The sequence below is a fragment of the Physeter macrocephalus genome, chromosome 1 (genome assembly GCF_002837175.3).
Source record: "Physeter macrocephalus isolate SW-GA chromosome 1, ASM283717v5, whole genome shotgun sequence".
NCBI classification, from domain to species: Eukaryota; Metazoa; Chordata; class Mammalia; order Artiodactyla; family Physeteridae; genus Physeter; species Physeter macrocephalus.
This window is the reverse complement of record NC_041214.2, coordinates 130,313,654-130,331,180: the sequence shown is the minus strand read 5'-3', so window position 1 is coordinate 130,331,180 and position 17,527 is coordinate 130,313,654. Positions and strand designations below refer to the sequence as shown.

Genomic DNA, 17,527 nt, shown 5'->3' with positions numbered 1-17,527 from the left:
GGCCCTGCTAAAATGACTTTCTTGTTGAAAACAGTTTCCCTCCTTTGTATCCTAATACATTTTCAATGTGGTTCTATGATGCTGCATGCTCTTTTTACTTTCAGATTGTGATTTTTGACTTATATTTTGGTAACTTTCCTAAATCTCTTTAGCACCCTAAGGGCAAGATCTCTGCTTGAAATATCTTGTACTTCTAAGTGTGATAGATACATAGCACCTGTCACCATCAAAATATTCAGTACCTACTTTTTAAATAAAAAAGAAACCAATGATTTAAAAAACTCTTCTGTTATCTCAAATTAGTAGTTACAACTAGAACTAATTGAAAAGTGAAAATATCTAATTTACTTGGTATCAATTAAACACAGCAAAATTAAATATCATATTAAAATCACCTTTTAGAAATGAGCTGGGTAAAACTTATTGAGCAAAGTTAAACTTTTTGATTTGGAGCAACCAGTGATATTTTATTACCCAGATAATACTTTACAACATAAATAATGATACCTAAATACGTTTGACTTTAGAATTATACTGTTATATATAAATCCTAAATCTGATAGTACTCACTCATAGTAATTATCACCATCCAGCAGCAATTGCATAGTATTTGACTGTCTGACCCTCAAGACCTTAAAAGAGGAATTATTTTATACACAAGATAGGGTTCTTGAAGACAGGGTTCAAGGTCCCTTTTTTTTTTACTAGCATTCTTAATTCCTAACAACAATAATAATTCTTATTTCTGAAGTGTTTCCTTTGCTTCACAATGTACTTTACAAAGATCGCTTTTTTTATTCTTCATAACTATCCAAAGACATGAACTTTAATATCCCCATTTTACAGATGAAGAAGGTGAGCCTTAACGTGGCTGAGACTTAAGACCATCAAGTTAATAAAGTAGCAGAGCCGAGCCTCAAACCCAGGCCTCTGACTAAGCCCATTATTTTAACCACAATGCCATATTGCCTCCCCGTCAAAAAGTAATAGTTCCATAAACATTTATTAAATGGAAGTTCTAGGTATCATGAAAGGAACTGGGCAAACAGTGGAGAGTAACTAGAGTGCACCTAGAAATAGAAAATAGTGTGAAGGTCCTAAGATGGAGAAGAGCTTGCTATGTTCCAGGACCTGAGGAAAGGCCAGTGTGGGTGCGAATTATGATTGAGAGGGCAAATATGAGGCAGTAGCAATTTTTAGAGAATAAACCACACAGAAGAAAAGAGGAGCGTAGTTAACATTCTGCCTGGATTTCCTGGAACTGTCCTGGCATAATTATGAAGAATGCTTCCATTTACTTTCTCAAATGTTTAATATGGAAGATAAAATAATAATAGGTAAGGTTAAAGATTTTAGATTTCAGAAGGAATGAATAAATTTTTCCCCAGCTACTTGTGATATTAGCAGGGAAATGAGAAGTCTTAGAGTCCAATCTCCATACCCAACACTTTTATCAGCTGACAACATTCCCAGTGATGAACTGAAGCCATATCTCCTAGAAGCTTACTGAAGCAAAGGTCTTCCTTTTAAGTAAATGTGGAAAAAACCATTTCAAGGGCTGTATTAGCCATGTGCTTTAGACATCACTGGATAAATATATGTAACATCTGATTATTTAGGATCCACTAATTCATTTTGAAAATTAACCCATTTGCCAACCTCTGATTTTCTTATTTGGCCCACATTTAATACACGTGTTTTGCCTTACATTCAGAACAGTTATAATTTGATTGTTCATTGAGAGTATCAGGAAAAAAGTTTCTAATTTTACCATTTGTAGAAAGTTTGGGGAAGAGTGAGGTGAATGAAGTGGCTGATATGTGGTGCATGAAAATGGCCCAAATTAGGAATTATAATAATTTGTGAATTTTAATAATCTGGCATCACAAATAGCTTTGATTAGAACTAAACAATAAAGGTTTGGCAGACTTTCTGATAAATTTTACTTATGAAGTTTTGGTACCCTCCCAGGCAGGGAAGCTAAAACAATCCCATGCAACTAGGTGGTTATCTCCATATAGGGAGTTGGCACCTCACCAAGCAGGAAGGAAGTGGCTCTGTTTATTTTTTATCCATGACTATTTTGAGAGTAAAATTGTACTGAGTCTTAGTCCTAAGAATAACCATGGAGCCCAGAAAATAAAAATATAGCAAAAAACTCCGAGGGCAATTTGATTTATTCCCTTATTGCTGAGCATATACTCTGTGGCTGACCAAGGCTACAGGCTATGAGGAAGAGGGGGATTTTTCTCTAAACCTCCATGGTTAATATGACTTCTTTCTAGTTTCATGTAAGATATGAAGGTTTGATTAGAGTTTACATGAATTTTAAAATATTGAAACACTTTTGGGGAAAACATACTTATAATACATTTTCATCATGAGAACTCAGTATCACTTACACCTTAAAAAGATATCCATTGTTTGTTCTTTGGTATCAGTTTGTTTTCACAGAGTATATGGCAGGGTTGGATGGGGGCCTGTGGAGCTGGCATCAAGAATAAAAGAAATTGTGCTACTCATAGGTTCAAGCACATTGTTTGCTGGTGGTTGTCAATGATATAATATGAATTTTCTGAAATAATTTAAATGTGGTCTCTAGCACATTTGCATTCATAAAAAGTGCTTGGATATGCTTCTTGCTTCCTCTTCTCCTGCTTAGCTGTCAAAATATGGTGATGCTTTTGAAGATTTACGGTAGATGGGTAATGAGATTGCTGAATATTAACCGCAGCGTTCAGAATTCATTTGGTAGCAAAAGAAAAGACGGTTACTGGGTCTTTGGGATAGAGTAGAGAGATGATAGAGCTTTTTTTAATCAGCCAATTAAAAAATAAATATGCTATGTTCTGGATTAGGAAACATTTCAAAGTTCTTGTAATGTAGTAATCAAATAGAACATTTCCCAAAGGTCACATTACATCCATTTCAGCAAAATTCCTGAAGCTTACAGTAATGCCCATATTTTGCAGTATGGACGTATGCAAATCTTAATATTAGATGGGAAAGATTAAAGAGCCCACAGGCATGTGGAACGTGATTTTTTATTATGTAAATTTCAGGTATACAGCATTATAGTTCAACAGCTGTATATACTACAGAGTGATCACCTCCACAAATTTATAAAAAAATACTTTCATTGTTGCATTTGAATTCAAGTAAGTCTCATGCAGTTATGCTTTGGTCTATGTTCCTGTGTAAAACAGGGAAATAAACAGCATACTCTCCCAGTGGTCATTTTTAAGTTCATGAATTATGGTGAGATTCATTGTTACACTCTAAATCAGACCACTCGTGATTATGGTTATGAAATGTGTTGTTAAAATAGGTAAAATGATGGAAATTGTGAAATCAGCAGAATCATGTTGAAAGCCCATTATAACATATAGCTCACTTATTCAGAAATTTGTTGAGTTTCAGGTAGATGGGAAAAAAGATAGAGCAATAGTAGTTTCAAAGTAACTGGCATTCTTGACAAGGAAGGTTGACCTTGACCTTCTTCTCCTTCCAACCCTCATTTCATCAGCAGGGGTGAGATTACTTTGAGACCTTGCCAATAGGTAATAAATAACACATAAATTCCAGGACACCCTTGCACTGTAGGGTGCCCTAATGTGTAATAATCCTTAGACTATTGAGTTTATAACTCATGACATCTGGCAGTTACTTGGCATTGTAATTCATGCTGATCAGGCACATCAGAATACACCATGGGAGAGAAATATCAGAGCACTAACCCATTGATACTAGGAAAAGGTGAAATGACAGAGGTACACAGCTGCGCAGACTGTGTACCTCTGTGAACTGTGCAATGTTAGAATGCTGTAAAAGCTAATGCCTTCAGATAAGGACTAACAAGGCGGGAGGAGAGTGGTAATCTATTGGGATCCAGAATAAAGCAGCACATTAATATTTACTTGATAGCACTTTATTTCTTTATTCAAATTGACAGATGTAGCATTAAGGCAGTAATGAATCTTGAAGTTTGAATTTAAATAAATACTGATGTATATTTTAAATTTAAATGTGCACTTAAATAAATATATAAGTATATTGAATTAAAATTTTTTACAGATCTATATATACACAAATTATATATATATAATATAAAAAAGATTTGTCCCTTTCAATTTTTTGTTTTCTTTGGTCTTACAGTGAGAGCTAAATGAGGCAAAAAAGAAAGAGTGTGGGAAAAAAATGAGAAATAGTGGGCAAAAAAAAACATTCCACAAAGCACCTGTAACAAGCCTTCCTGATACCTAGAAGCCTAACTGCTTTAGCTGAAGACTTGAGGCTCATGGGACATGAACCAGATTGAAGAGCTAGAAGCAGACAGATGGTTATTTGTGATCGTCCTGTAAATGTAAATGCTGTAAAGATGTTGTGATTATTTATTTATTTATTAATGCCCCAACCCAGATTTAGAGAAAGTAGGAGGCAGTATTTTAGCTTGAAATAATCTGGTGTTTCCCTTTGTTACCATCTTGAGAAACATCACTTAATGCTTTTTTTTAGGACTAATCTGTGTAGTTCTGAATTTTAAATTCAATGTATTATTTCTTCCAAAATCCAGAGTTAGAGCTATCTCTGTGACTGAGATCGAAATTAGCAAAAGGGCAGGTTCTGGAAAGAGGTTGGGTAGCAGAGTAGAACATTTTGGGGATGTGGAGAGTTTTTGTTTTATAGTAGAGGAAGGCCGCCTTAAACACATTTAGACCAGTACCCTCAATTCTACACACCGTTCTCCTCCTGACGTACTATTATATTTGGACACACCCTCTAAGTTCCCCTCATGCCTTTGAGTTTTCTGTGATTCTGGAAACATCAATCCCACATGAACAATTTTGTGGACAATGGCACTTTAAGAAAAAAGAGGAACTGATTAAACATTAATTAGCCTCAATCCACAACTTCCTCACAAGCTAATGGATAGGGTATGCAGATCCCTGTCAAATATCAGATGCTAGGCTTTGCCAAAAATAGGACTTCCAAGTGTTGAAGGAGTGCCAACTGCTGGCTCCTTAACTCAAACCAAAGGAAATGATTACCAGAGACAGGCCTCGAGTCTGCTGTGGTCAGATGTCACCAGTTTGCAGTGCCACATGTGATCCAAGAGTTTATGAATGATCTCAACTCTTGGTCCCCAAGGAGAACATATGCATTACAGAGGTTACGGATACAAATTACAGAGAGCATGATGTTTCCATGCAATTTCTAAGAATCCTTCAGCAAGTTTTAAACATTAATGGAAAACATTAAGGAAGGCTTGGCACTCTTAGGGGGACTTCAAATTATATTGCGGATGAGGACAGAACAGGGCTAAAAAAGGATTCGAGAGTAAAGACTTGGCTTAGAAATTTGGAGCTGGCCATTCCTCTTGGATGAGTTGTGTGTTTGTGTGTCTTATTCCCTGCAGAATTCGAGGCTTCACAAAATGCTATGACTTGAAAATGAGCAAGTCACAGGGTATCCCTGTTCATTTATCATGCTCCAATTCATACCACTGGTTTATCTGGATCATTTGCTGAGTGAATTTGCTTGCACAGGGAATCTTAGTGGGATGAAGGGTGAGAGCTTCTCATTTTGGAATTGTCAGCATGTTGCAGAGGTGCCAGAGTGTCAGCTTGCACAGCGGTAGCAGGATGTCTCCCCACTGAGTTCTTTCTTTCCCATTCCCCTTCTGTGCAGAACAAACCACTTATGACTTGTTCACTAAATATCAGATCTTACCGTCTATTTAGCTGGTGGCTGGCCTGTCCATTCTGACCATATCTTGTTTGATTGTACCAAATATAATAAAGTAGTTTGTTGTGAATGGTGGTTCCTCTTTAGATTTATTAGGTCTTTTGGTCTTTGCAACTTCAGAAAAATACAGAATTATTGTAACTTACCCGTGTAGAGCTTTCAGTTGAAGGGGGAAACTCAATTTCAACTGGCCTAAAAATGAAAGGAAACTTCTTTAGATCCCATACGTAGAAAGTCCAGATTTAACCTAGTCTTCAGAATTGGTTTGTTCAGTTATGGCATCAAGAACCCAGATATTTTTTCTAGTGTGCAGAGCCTCAGTTTCATTCTGAGGCTGGAGCTCCCCCTGGGGTCAGAGCATGGCTGTCAACAACAGCCGTTCAGTGCAGCAGGACAAGACAGTGCACTTTCCTGGGAAGTAGAGTAGAGGGCCTGAACTTCAGGCTGGCTGGGATTACACCCGATCATTCCCCAGGGTGAGAGGTGCTGTTGGTGATGAGGATAGGAAAATAATGTGTACCAGTTGTAGAAATGGCTATCACTATTTTTCCTAACCCACTGTAATATTTACTATGATATACTATAATTTGTGCTAGCAGCTTTATTGGTTGCACATAAATATGTTGTTCCTTTGAGTGATTGATTTCTGACCTTTTTGAACTGCCTGGCTTTTATTTTAGAGATATACGAGCTTGTAGGTAGGCAAGTCAAGTGCACTGTCTCTTAAATCCTACCAACTTAAATTGTTCTTCAGAAATGACATTTTGAAATCAAGTTAAAACACTGTAGTGTATTTTATACAATAAGAAAAAGACTGCAACACACCCTTTGAAGAGGAGTTCATCAATTCAATCAACCTGTCAAGTATATTTGATGAACTCGTCCGATGCCCTTCAAGATGGGAGCCCTGGGCTTCTCTGGTGGCTCAGTGGTTGAGAATCTGCCTGCCAATGCAGGGGACACGGGTTCGAGTCCTGGTCTGGGAAGATCCCACATGCCGCGGAGCAACTAGGCCCATGAGCCACAACTACTGAGCCTGCGCGTCTGGAGCCTGTGCTGCTCAACAAGAGAGGCCGCGATAGTGAGAGGTCCGCGCACCGCGATGAAGAGTGGCCCCCACTTGCCACAACTAGAGAAAGCCCTCGCACAGAAACGAAGACCCAACACAGCCAAAAATAAATATAATTAATTAATTAATTTTAAAAAAAAAAAGAAAGATGAGAGCCCTGTGGTGGGTTACCTAGTCCCATATAAGTGTAAAAGAAAAAATTTTCAGATGAGTGAATCTGAAGCTGACACTGAAGGAACAGTATGTGTTTGAAGAAAGAAATAGGAAAAAGTAAGGGAACAAAGAGGTATCTGGGGAAGATTTTCAAGCAGAAAGACCATATATGCTAATGTGCACCGATAATTAGATGTTCCTCTGTGTGTCTATGGCAAGAGGGTTGCAGAAATGTATGTGATGAGCATGGAAATATAAACACAGAGACCTGATTCTATACAACATTTGATATCACATTAAGAAGAGAATTTTTTCTTAAGAGCCATTTAAAAAGTTGTGAAAAAGGAATTGATGTGATCATATGTGCACTTTAGCAAACTCATAATAGCCACAATAGAGAGATTAAAAGAGAAATCAGAGAAAAAGTTTAAATAGGATACCCTGGAAGTAATTAAGGAAGAGATAAGGACATCCTGAACTAGGGCAGTGGAGACAAAATAAATAGATACAGGTGATGTTACAAATCATTGTAGCATAATGACTCTGCGTAGGGCCTAGAGTCAGACCTGCAGGGTTCAGACTCTGTACTTGTCCACCACAATAGGTCATTCCAAATGACCTATGACATATCCATGATGCCAGGTTTTGCACATAGTGTGTACTCATTAAATATTAGCTATTATTGTAAGACAGTTACTTTTAAAATAGGGAGATCAAAGTGTTAACTGTGTGTGCTGCTGATTCAAAAAAGCAAGTTTAAAAAAAATTCTTGTTATTTCATATATTATGCATGACTAAAGGCTTCTGACGGTCCTTTTAAGTATCGAGATTTACTCAAGTTTTGTATTCTTAAACTAAAATATGCACTGGATGGGCATCTCTTGGAACTAGTCGTCAGTCTTCTACTGAGAAGTCTCTTGCTGCACAGCTCTGACAGCTCAGGTGCATATACAGAGAGAAATCCTGCTGGCATGGAAGCCTTGTGATCAGCGTTGCTTTGAGTTGCCAGAGGTTTCAACTGCTGCTAACCATGCTTTTAATTACATATCTCTTTTAAAATTACCTTTCCCATGATCAGTTTAATTTGTTTTGGATGGTCTTCTTTATCTGGTGGTGTGTATGAATACTTTCATCCGTAATGTTTTAGGTTCTACATTTTTAATAACTGCTTGGAAGCATGTGTAGGTTGTAAGTCAGAAATATATCTTTCAGAAGTCTGCTAATCATGCAGTCTCATTTCATTATTATTGCTAATTTATTTTAAAACGATGAAATGTCAGAGTAATGATTTGCCTTGTCTCTGTTGACTGAGGCAAAAAAGAATTTTGAGAACTATTGAATTAGGACAGAAGGGAGAGGACTTGGTGAGCTAAAGAATGTGGGATAGTAAGAAGCAGGAGTCTAAGAGGTCTGCTCTAAAGGGATACCTAGATATGAAGCTGTTTTAGGGCACTGTATTAGTTACCTATTGCTGTATCACAAATTACCACAAAACTTAGTAGCTTAAAACACACATTTATTTTCTTACTGTCAGTGGGTCAGGAACCCAGACATGAGTTAATTTAGTCTTCTGCTAAGGATCTCTCACAACGCTGCAATGCAGATGTTGGTCAGGGCCGTGGTCTCATGCAAAGGCTCAACTGCAGAAGTTTCTGTTCCCAAATTTAAGTAGTTGCTGGCAGGATTTGAGCTCTCAAGGGATGTGGAATGAAGCCTCAGTTCCTTGCTTACCGTTGGCTGAAAGCTGCCTTTGGGTCATTGCCAAATGCGCCTCTACATCGAGCAATATGGCATCTTGCATGATCAGAGGAAGCACATGAGGAGAGAGGGAGAGAGAGAGACAGAAAGACAGACAGAACCAAAAAGATGAAACTTACAACCTTTTGTAACCTAATTTTTGAAATGACATTCCATCACTTCATTAAAGGCATGTCACCAGGTCCAGCCCACAGTTAAGGGGAGGGGATGAGACAAAGAAATAAATACCAAGAGGGAGAGGTTATTGCGGAGCATTAGAGAACAAGCCTACCACAGGCACCGTCATGTCATTTCTGTTTTATACAGTATTCCTTAACCATTTTATAAGACACTGCCAAGCACATTGTAGTATTCAGTGTCTTCTTGTAGAATTGAATTAATTTGTTACAAATCTTTATGCCATGAATATGAACTCTATCATATCAAACACAGTAGTAATTCAGAATTTATTGATCTTCCAGAATAACTTTCTAAATCACTGTGCATGTCAATGTAAAAAGAATTCAAGTCTAACCCAGGTTATGACTAGCTTTGTGAAGTCTCATTTGTGTTTTCAGCTCATATAGAGAAATGAATATTTGAGTTCTAGCCAACTAGATTTCTATTTTTCCCCCATGGAGATTTGAACCCTTGTATTCTAAACTTAGATCTGCAAGCAAGTACTGTATCAAAAGTGTACCTATTATATCTTTTTTTCTTTAAAGTACAACTTACCTCTACCCTGCCCCCAGCTGTTGTCTTTTTAACCAGATTCTTTTCAGTTCATCATGTTTATTTCTCTTCACCCTATAAGACTTGTTTGGAGCTTTAGATAAACACATATTGCTGCATGTTCTTGTTTTGCCTTACTTGTCAAGCCACATTGAAAATATGGCTCCCAGTTCTTTCTAGAAGAGGAGCTTAATGAGAAAAAAAATATAGACTCAATTTGGACTTGCTTTGCTTTTTTACATTTACAGGACTGTTTTAGTTTCTGTTATCTAACATACATAAATCCTTTACTGTAGAGAACACCTTCTATTTTTTATATCACTTGCCATAAAGCAGAGGGCAAAATCCAAGACAGAAATGAATAATTAGCACAAAATTGGAAACAATAAATATTTCATTTTATTTTGTTTACATTTGTGAATGGGCATACAAACCTCAGAAACACAGAAGCAGGTATCAGAACATTTATACAATTTGAGATGAGTAAAAATGACTTTCTGTTTCCTAAGAGAGATTCTATATTTGTTTGCTGTGCTAGAACCTGCTGAAAGGGTTGTTTTTCTTGTGAATGTTTTATTTGAGAGAGAGAGAGAGAAGAAACACATTTTATTACCCCCAAAGATGTAAAAGAAATGGGTAAAAGAAACGGTATCACTAAGCAAAAATGAATTACTCTATAAACCCCAAAGAGCATTTTACAAGTTGAAGAGGGTACAGTGCCAATTATACTATTATCTCACTCTACTCTCTGGGTGAATAGTCGGAAAGCCTAAAATTACTGTTGATGTTAGATTTCTTGGCTTCATTTGCAAATTGGAATCATTTTCTTTTTTTGTCAGCGCCATAAACACACGTTATATTGTTTAAGAGCAGCAGCCCCTAGTTTGTTATCAAAGGATCCCCCATATCAAAGGACCTTTATTTTTTTCTCTTAATTTGGCTTGTTGCAGATTGATGTAATACTGTGTTTCTGAATCATTTGCAGTGGTCTTAAGTACCATTTGAGCAGAGGCTTTTGGCTTACTTGTCAGGAGACCAGTTCTGGAGAAGGTTCTCCAACTGGCCAGATGTGTCATTTTGGACTAGATTGAGAGCCTGCCAAAACACCATTTGCTGCCAGTACCGGATATTGTAGGGGTGCTCACCACCCTATTACCATAGTTTTGCGGGTCTTAACATTGCATAAATAGGCAGCTGTTCTGTATTAAGAATATAAATGAGTCACCAGGTTGCTCTACCTTGAGGATTTACCTGCAATAGGGCACCACAGTGTTAACCCCTTCTTACCCTCCTGTCTGAACATCACATTTAAATGCACACTTCTCTCAGCCCATTCAGAAGCAAACCCCTGTGCATATAAATCACATCCTTCTTGCCAGTTAGGCAAGAGAACCAAAAAATGTGCAGTTCACTGTGCTAAAATGGAACACATTTCCTCAGCAGCTAAAGCAGTAAATTAATCAGCTTATAAACTAAGAGTGAGCAATTTGTGCTGAATTCTTTCTTACTGCTCCTTCAATAGGAGACAAGGTTCTCTAATCTCATAAAAGGTCATGACTTCATTAAGATGGAAAACCATGTTGCAAGAGACAAGAAAAGAAAAGCCTTAAAAGTCACTCAGTTGTCTCTCTGGACCTATTTTCAGGACAGGGGATTTTTATTTATTTGGAGAATGACAATTAACCTGGAGACTTGGCCCAACAAAGAAGCAGAGTGCTGAAGTGGGTCTCATTACAGGACATGAAAGGCAGTTGGTTTGACCTAATCCACATTTGCAGCAGATGATTTACATAACAAGCTAGCACAAGCTGCCCAATTTTGATTTCAAACAGCTGACCAATTTCAGATAGCTTGACCAATTTATATATAGAAAATGTATGTGTGTGTTCATATGTATATATGTATGCAGGTGTGTATATATATATGTACACATGAATAACACACATACATATACATATACACGCATATATTTGTGTTGGGGGGGGTATTTTTTTACCCCAAGGTACACTGGGAAAAAAACCTTGTCTGTGTTAGAATATCAAAGAATAGGAAAAGTCAAGGCAGTTACAAAAAGCAGAGGCAATTGTGTTATATGGTGTATTAGCTGGTCTCAACTACATTTTTTATTGAAGTATTGTTGACTTACAATATTATATTAGTTTCAGGTGTACAAGTAGTGAGTAAATATTTTCACAGATTACACACCATACAAAGTTATTATAAAATATTGACTATATTCTCTGTGCTGTACATTACTTCCTTGTAACTTATTTATTTTATAACTGGTAGTTTGTACCCTTTAATCTCCTTCACCTGTTTTCTCAACTGCTTTTTTTAATGTTTACCCTAAAGTAGATATAGTCCTTATTTGCTAAATAAAGCCAGCATTCTGCAGTCTGATAGGACCGAATCATTTCTCCAGGCTTTTCATTTTGCCAGGGGAAGAAAAGTGCACAGATAGATAGGTGACATTTGGAGAGCCAGGCATGCCAGATTTTCGGAGGTTACAACGGAGGTCCAACCTGCTGTTCTCCTAATGAAAGGAGGGGAAATTCAGACTGGCAAAACCGCTATAAGGGATATCTCTGCTCCGAATGTCACGCTGCCCAGATGTCGCTCGGCAGGTGGAGATGCAGACAGAATGAAAATGTAGCCCTGTGTATGTGGGTGCTAGTGCATTGCAAGGGTGAACAATGAGTCTATCTTCAGAAGTGTAATGAAAACAGTGTGGATCTTGTCCATATTCATGTCACAAGAAAGGGCTTTCTCAAGGAGTTCTCACCCCACTTCCCCTCCCAGACTGAACAGGCATACATTCTCCCAGACCACGTGCACATGACTTGTTTCAGGGCTTTAAGTATAACAACTTATTTTAATGCATTTATACACATGTATGTATGCATATATGCTTTTTAAATAGAAAATGGGATCATACTACATAAGCAGTTTTGTACCTTGAGTTTGTATTAAATGTCAAAACTATATCATGAATGTGTCTTATCTTATTTTCTTTAGGCTTATCTCATTTTAAACTCAGATTTTATAGCAAAGGTTCATGATCATAGAATTAATCATTTCCCTGCTGATGAGCGCTTAGATTGGCTCTAAAATATTTTAAGATGGGCGTGGTTCTGTTCTCAGTAAATACCAGTAAATTTTATTAGAACAAAGTAAGTTAAGACTTGAAGTTACCTTTTGCAAGAGAAAGCTAAAGTTACTCTCATTGAGTTTTCTTTTATTCTGATTGTTTTTCTTCAGTGTTACGAGATGACTTCCGGCAAAATCCCACAGATGTTGTAGTGGCAGCTGGAGAGCCTGCAATCCTGGAGTGCCAACCTCCCCGGGGACACCCAGAACCCACCATCTACTGGAAAAAAGATAAAATTCGAATTGATGACAAGGAAGAAAGAATAAGTGTGAGTTAAACTAAAGTGGACCCCTAGAGAGATTGAATATCAAGCCTTAAAATGGATGTATTTTATTATTTTATTTATATTATTTATAATATTTTATTTATATTATTTATTATTTCTTGTTAATAAAGTTGTAGAACTGTATTTAAGTGCTAATTACTATTTACACTGTATTGAAAGGACTGAAAAAAGATAACCAAAAATAAAAACTTTGGAATGAGGCTTCAAAGAGTCAAATAGTATATAAATCAAGTGTATATGATATATTAATAACTGGACCAATCTGAATATGTAAATATATCTTTGCAGTAGAATACTGATGTCGAAGCTCTTTTTAAGATCTCCAAATGCATCTATTGATCATGCAATACATGTGTCAAAGTGTAAATGATGGCCATAAAACTGTATTAACTAGAACATTTCATACTACTTTCAAAATTATAAGAGGAAATAATTTGAGGTGATGAATATTTCAAGCTCTTTTCCAGTTTTTCCAATGTAATATTTATAACTAAAATATTATATGAGAATTCATTTCAAAGTTTAAGCGATAGAAAGTAAAATCAATGTAAAAATAACTGCCCGATTTGCAGTTTAACCCTTGTAGAAAAATAGTCTGTTTTCAAGGGAAATGGATGATCAGGTTAATCAGTCAATTAATATTCAAAATGGAACACCCAGAAAATGGTAAAAAGGTAGAGAAATGGCCTATAGTTATTTTATTTTTTCAGAGGATCCATTCAACATGTGTATGTGAAGTTTGTGAGAGCAGTCCACTGCAATAGTAGATAATGCCTCAACCTTCTGACGTGGTTCTTAGTATAATTTTTATACTCAGTACAATAACTGAGAATTAATATATTTTATTTAAAATAATGTCTCAACAAAACAAATATACCATTTCTATCAAAAAGTCCATATTTTCTGGGTGTCTGTTCTCTTTAAAAATATCTTATAAATGAGGTTTTATTCTTATGTGTACATTGTGATTACATCATAACACAGAACGAGAGAGGCCATGCAAAAGATCACAACATATTCCATATGATTCTGGCTTGAACTGTTGACACTGTGAGGATCTACTTGAAAGATAATTTGGTTCCCAATGGTCTGTGCTCGGGTACCAAACTTATGAAAATGTGCTCCTGTTCAAGATTTTCTTTTTCATGTTTGTAATCATTTAGCTTTTGCTTTGTAACAAATCACCCCAAAATACCGTGATTTATAATAACCATCGCATTTACACTATGATTCTGTGGGTAAGCTGACAGTTCTTTGCTCTGGCTAGCTTGGTTGATCTTTGCTAGGCTTTCTCATGCTTCTGTGGCTTGTTGAAACGTGTGCTGGCAGCTGGGATGATCTAGGATAACTTTACTCACATGGCCTTTGACTGTGTCTCAGCTGGCCATCTTGGTTCTTCTCCTCACGGCCTCTCATTTTCCAGCAGGCTAGCTTGGGCTGGTTCTCATACTGGTCTCAGGGTTCCAACTGCAGCAAGAGAAGGCAAGTCCCTATATACGAGTGCCTTTCTTCGGGTGAAATGTTGCTTTAGTTCCACTGGTCAAATCAAATCAAATCATATTGTCACACTCAGCTTCGAGGGAAGGAGAAATGGCCTCCGTGGTTTAAACCTGTCATTTATTACGCTCTACTGCATACAGTTGAGAATAGTTTGACTATGTTTTCTTCCTAAGTAAAAAAAAAAAAAATGTTGCAAATCCCTTTCTATGACATGGCTAGTTTTAGAGCCTAAATAAGTCTGATGAAAACGTACCTACTTGAGTTTTGTCTGCCTGTGAAATTAAAATTGAAGGAGGAAACCAGCGTATTCTTATCTCATATCTCTTTAAGAACACTCAGTCATTGTAAAGTTAAGATTGTTGAACTAGATAAATAATAAAAAACATTAAAATTGGAAAAGAACCTATAAGTTGATGATTCACTTCTGAAAACCTTATTCTGCTTTAGTGTACCCTTTAACTAACAGACATTTTAACATTATTACATTTGCTTATTCAAACAAAAATGCTTCTCATTTAAGAAACATTTAGGGACCACATATTAGAAGCCAATGGTTTGTACCAAGTGATACTCATCATTCCAAAAAAAATTATTTGTTTTTATTCAACCTGACCTCCTCTTCAAAAATTATCTCATAAAAACAGTTAAGATGAGGCAAAGATAATTTTAATACTAACAATTGAAATGTAAACTCCATGAAAGCAGAGATTTTTACTATTTGGTTGTCTATTGAATCTCAAAGGCCTAGAACACCACCCAGCCCGTAGAGGTACTCAACAAATACTCACTGAAATCTTCTGAGTCAATTAGATTTCATTATATTATCCAAAGCAGATCTAGTACTTCGTTCTGATGACAAATGTCAATAGAAATTCATTCAACAGAATCTCAGAGTGAAGACCAACCACTGTGGTTTAATGGGGGCAGACAAAAGATTCAAAATAGGACCAGGCAAGAGAGAGGAAGACTGCCTTAAAGAAGCATTCTCTAAAAAGGGAATATGGAGGCTTATACTGAGGGTGAATTTAAGAGAAGAAAAGTACACATGCAGATGCCAAAATAGTGGGAGAGTTTTGTGTCTTAGACACTCAGCTATTTCTTTTAGAGAAAAAAAATGTGCTTAAATATTTAAAATTATTTATTAGTGACCTTTCTTTCTCTGTTTCTTTTCCTTTCCATTTTCTTTTTTTTCAATTTTAACAGATCCGTGGTGGAAAACTAATGATCTCCAATACCAGGAAAAGTGATGCAGGGATGTATACCTGTGTTGGCACCAATATGGTAGGAGAAAGAGACAGTGATCCAGCAGAGCTGACTGTCTTTGGTAAAACTCTCTTTTAAATTATAAATTGCTATTTACTACCTACTTCTCCTTTTCCTTTAAATATTTTTGCTAATACCAAACACCAGGCCATACAGGGACAGATATTTATGACTTGTGGTGAGCTCAATAGACTAGAATTGTCTTGTTTTCTGGTTCTGTCTTTCAGATGAAATCTTTGATGTGAAGAAAATTAAACTTTTGAAACATTAATTACCTACTTTATTCATATATATTTATAGGATTTTGCCTTTCATCAGGATGTAAAAAACTGTCCTTTCTCAAAATCTATTTGAGAGATTATATACATTTAAAGTTTATCACTCATTCCATTGTGATGCATTTATCAAGTATTTATTATGTGCATGACACAGGGTAAGGTTTTTAAAAATTAGAGAGTGCAGTGTATAGCCATTTCACTTGTTTTCTAATTTAAAAAATTTCAGATTGAGCTATTTGCAGTTTTACCTCATGATAAAAAGACTAGCTTGCTAGTTATACACACGCAATCAAAATTAGAAAAAAAATTGATCAACTCTTTTGCTATAATATTCATGTTTCTTCAACTTAAAAACCAAAGGACTCTTTAGCTGGAGAAATTCAATTAGTTAGTGAAAATGTGATTAGATCTGTATCACAGAAATAGTGGAGAAAACATTAGGAAGGAGAAAATTGGAGGTAGTAAAGATGGCCAATTAAACGAAAGTAAGGAAAATGCTACAGGGCAGCTGTGGAAAATTGAAAGAGAAATACAATGGCAGAAAATAGGGGAAAATGGGGATCCTAAAGATGCTGGAAAATGAAACATTCCTTTAGATGACATTGAAGTCCCATTGAAGTCGCATTCAAGTATCTGTATGGAAATATATATGTATACACACAAACGCACTCACAAACACATACACATATGTATATACATACACATATATAGATGCATGTGTATATCTATCTCTCTCTCTATATATATTTGAATAAAAGAGTCACTATTGCAGATACTATGATTTCTTTTTTAAATGCAAGAGATAATTGTGAATTTCAAATTACTTTTTTGTATGTGCCAGTAAAATAATCTTCTGAATCTGTGTGCATGGTATGATAAGATCCTATGTCATTACTCCAAAACACACTGAGGTAGCATCAGAATCTGGCATACATCCCTAAAGAAACTTCTTTTGCAGTTTGGGATGTGCCACCCGTGGTATAATGGGATCCCATGCTGCGATGCAAAAAAGAGCCATATTATGGTTTCCATTACATTTAGAGTGTTAGGTGTGCTTTATGAATATGTACTAGAGTGCAAGCCTCTCTTTTCAATTGCTCTGAGTATCAGGTAATCTCTGGTAATACTCCTTGTGGATACTAAGCAGCTTGAAGTCCCAAATGACAAAACCAGGATCCCATAATTCATTAAAGGAATTGAACAGTAAAAATAAAACTGTTCAAAGTATGCATGTAAATTTCTGTCCTACAGAGAGCTCAGACAATATCAGTTTGCCCTTACATTTCATGCAGTTATCTATCTATAAGAGTCTCAAAATGTGCTTCACTCCATAATGAATAAAATACAGTTTTGCCTGCTAAGATATGAAATTAGCGGTCACTGAACATTAGCATTGAAAACCCACAAGTACAGCTATTCTATTTAAAGAAACACTCATCTCTGTTCTTCTGTAGCTACCACCAGCTTTGGAACAGAAAAATGTTTCATTACAGCAGTGTATATTGCCTTCAGAAGAAAATTGAAAGGGTTTAGTGTTATTACCCAAGCAATTAGACTTACCAAATGTGACTTGTGTTATGAAATATTCATGCTACTTTCTCTAAAAACATGACGAG

The 17,527-nt window shown here is 36.3% G+C and overlaps 1 protein-coding gene across 2 annotated transcripts in view; it reads left to right on the top strand.

The window, feature by feature from the left end:
* Nucleotides 1-17,527, top strand: part of ROBO2 (roundabout guidance receptor 2) — a 551,426-nt gene that overhangs the window by 378,817 nt on the left and 155,082 nt on the right. For both annotated transcript variants that reach the window (XM_055086130.1, XM_024120135.2), the window contains exons 2-3: nt 12,695-12,852; nt 15,574-15,694. In XM_055086130.1, coding sequence (XP_054942105.1) covers nt 12,695-12,852; nt 15,574-15,694 — 279 coding nt within the window. The remainder of the gene's footprint in view (nt 1-12,694; nt 12,853-15,573; nt 15,695-17,527) is intronic.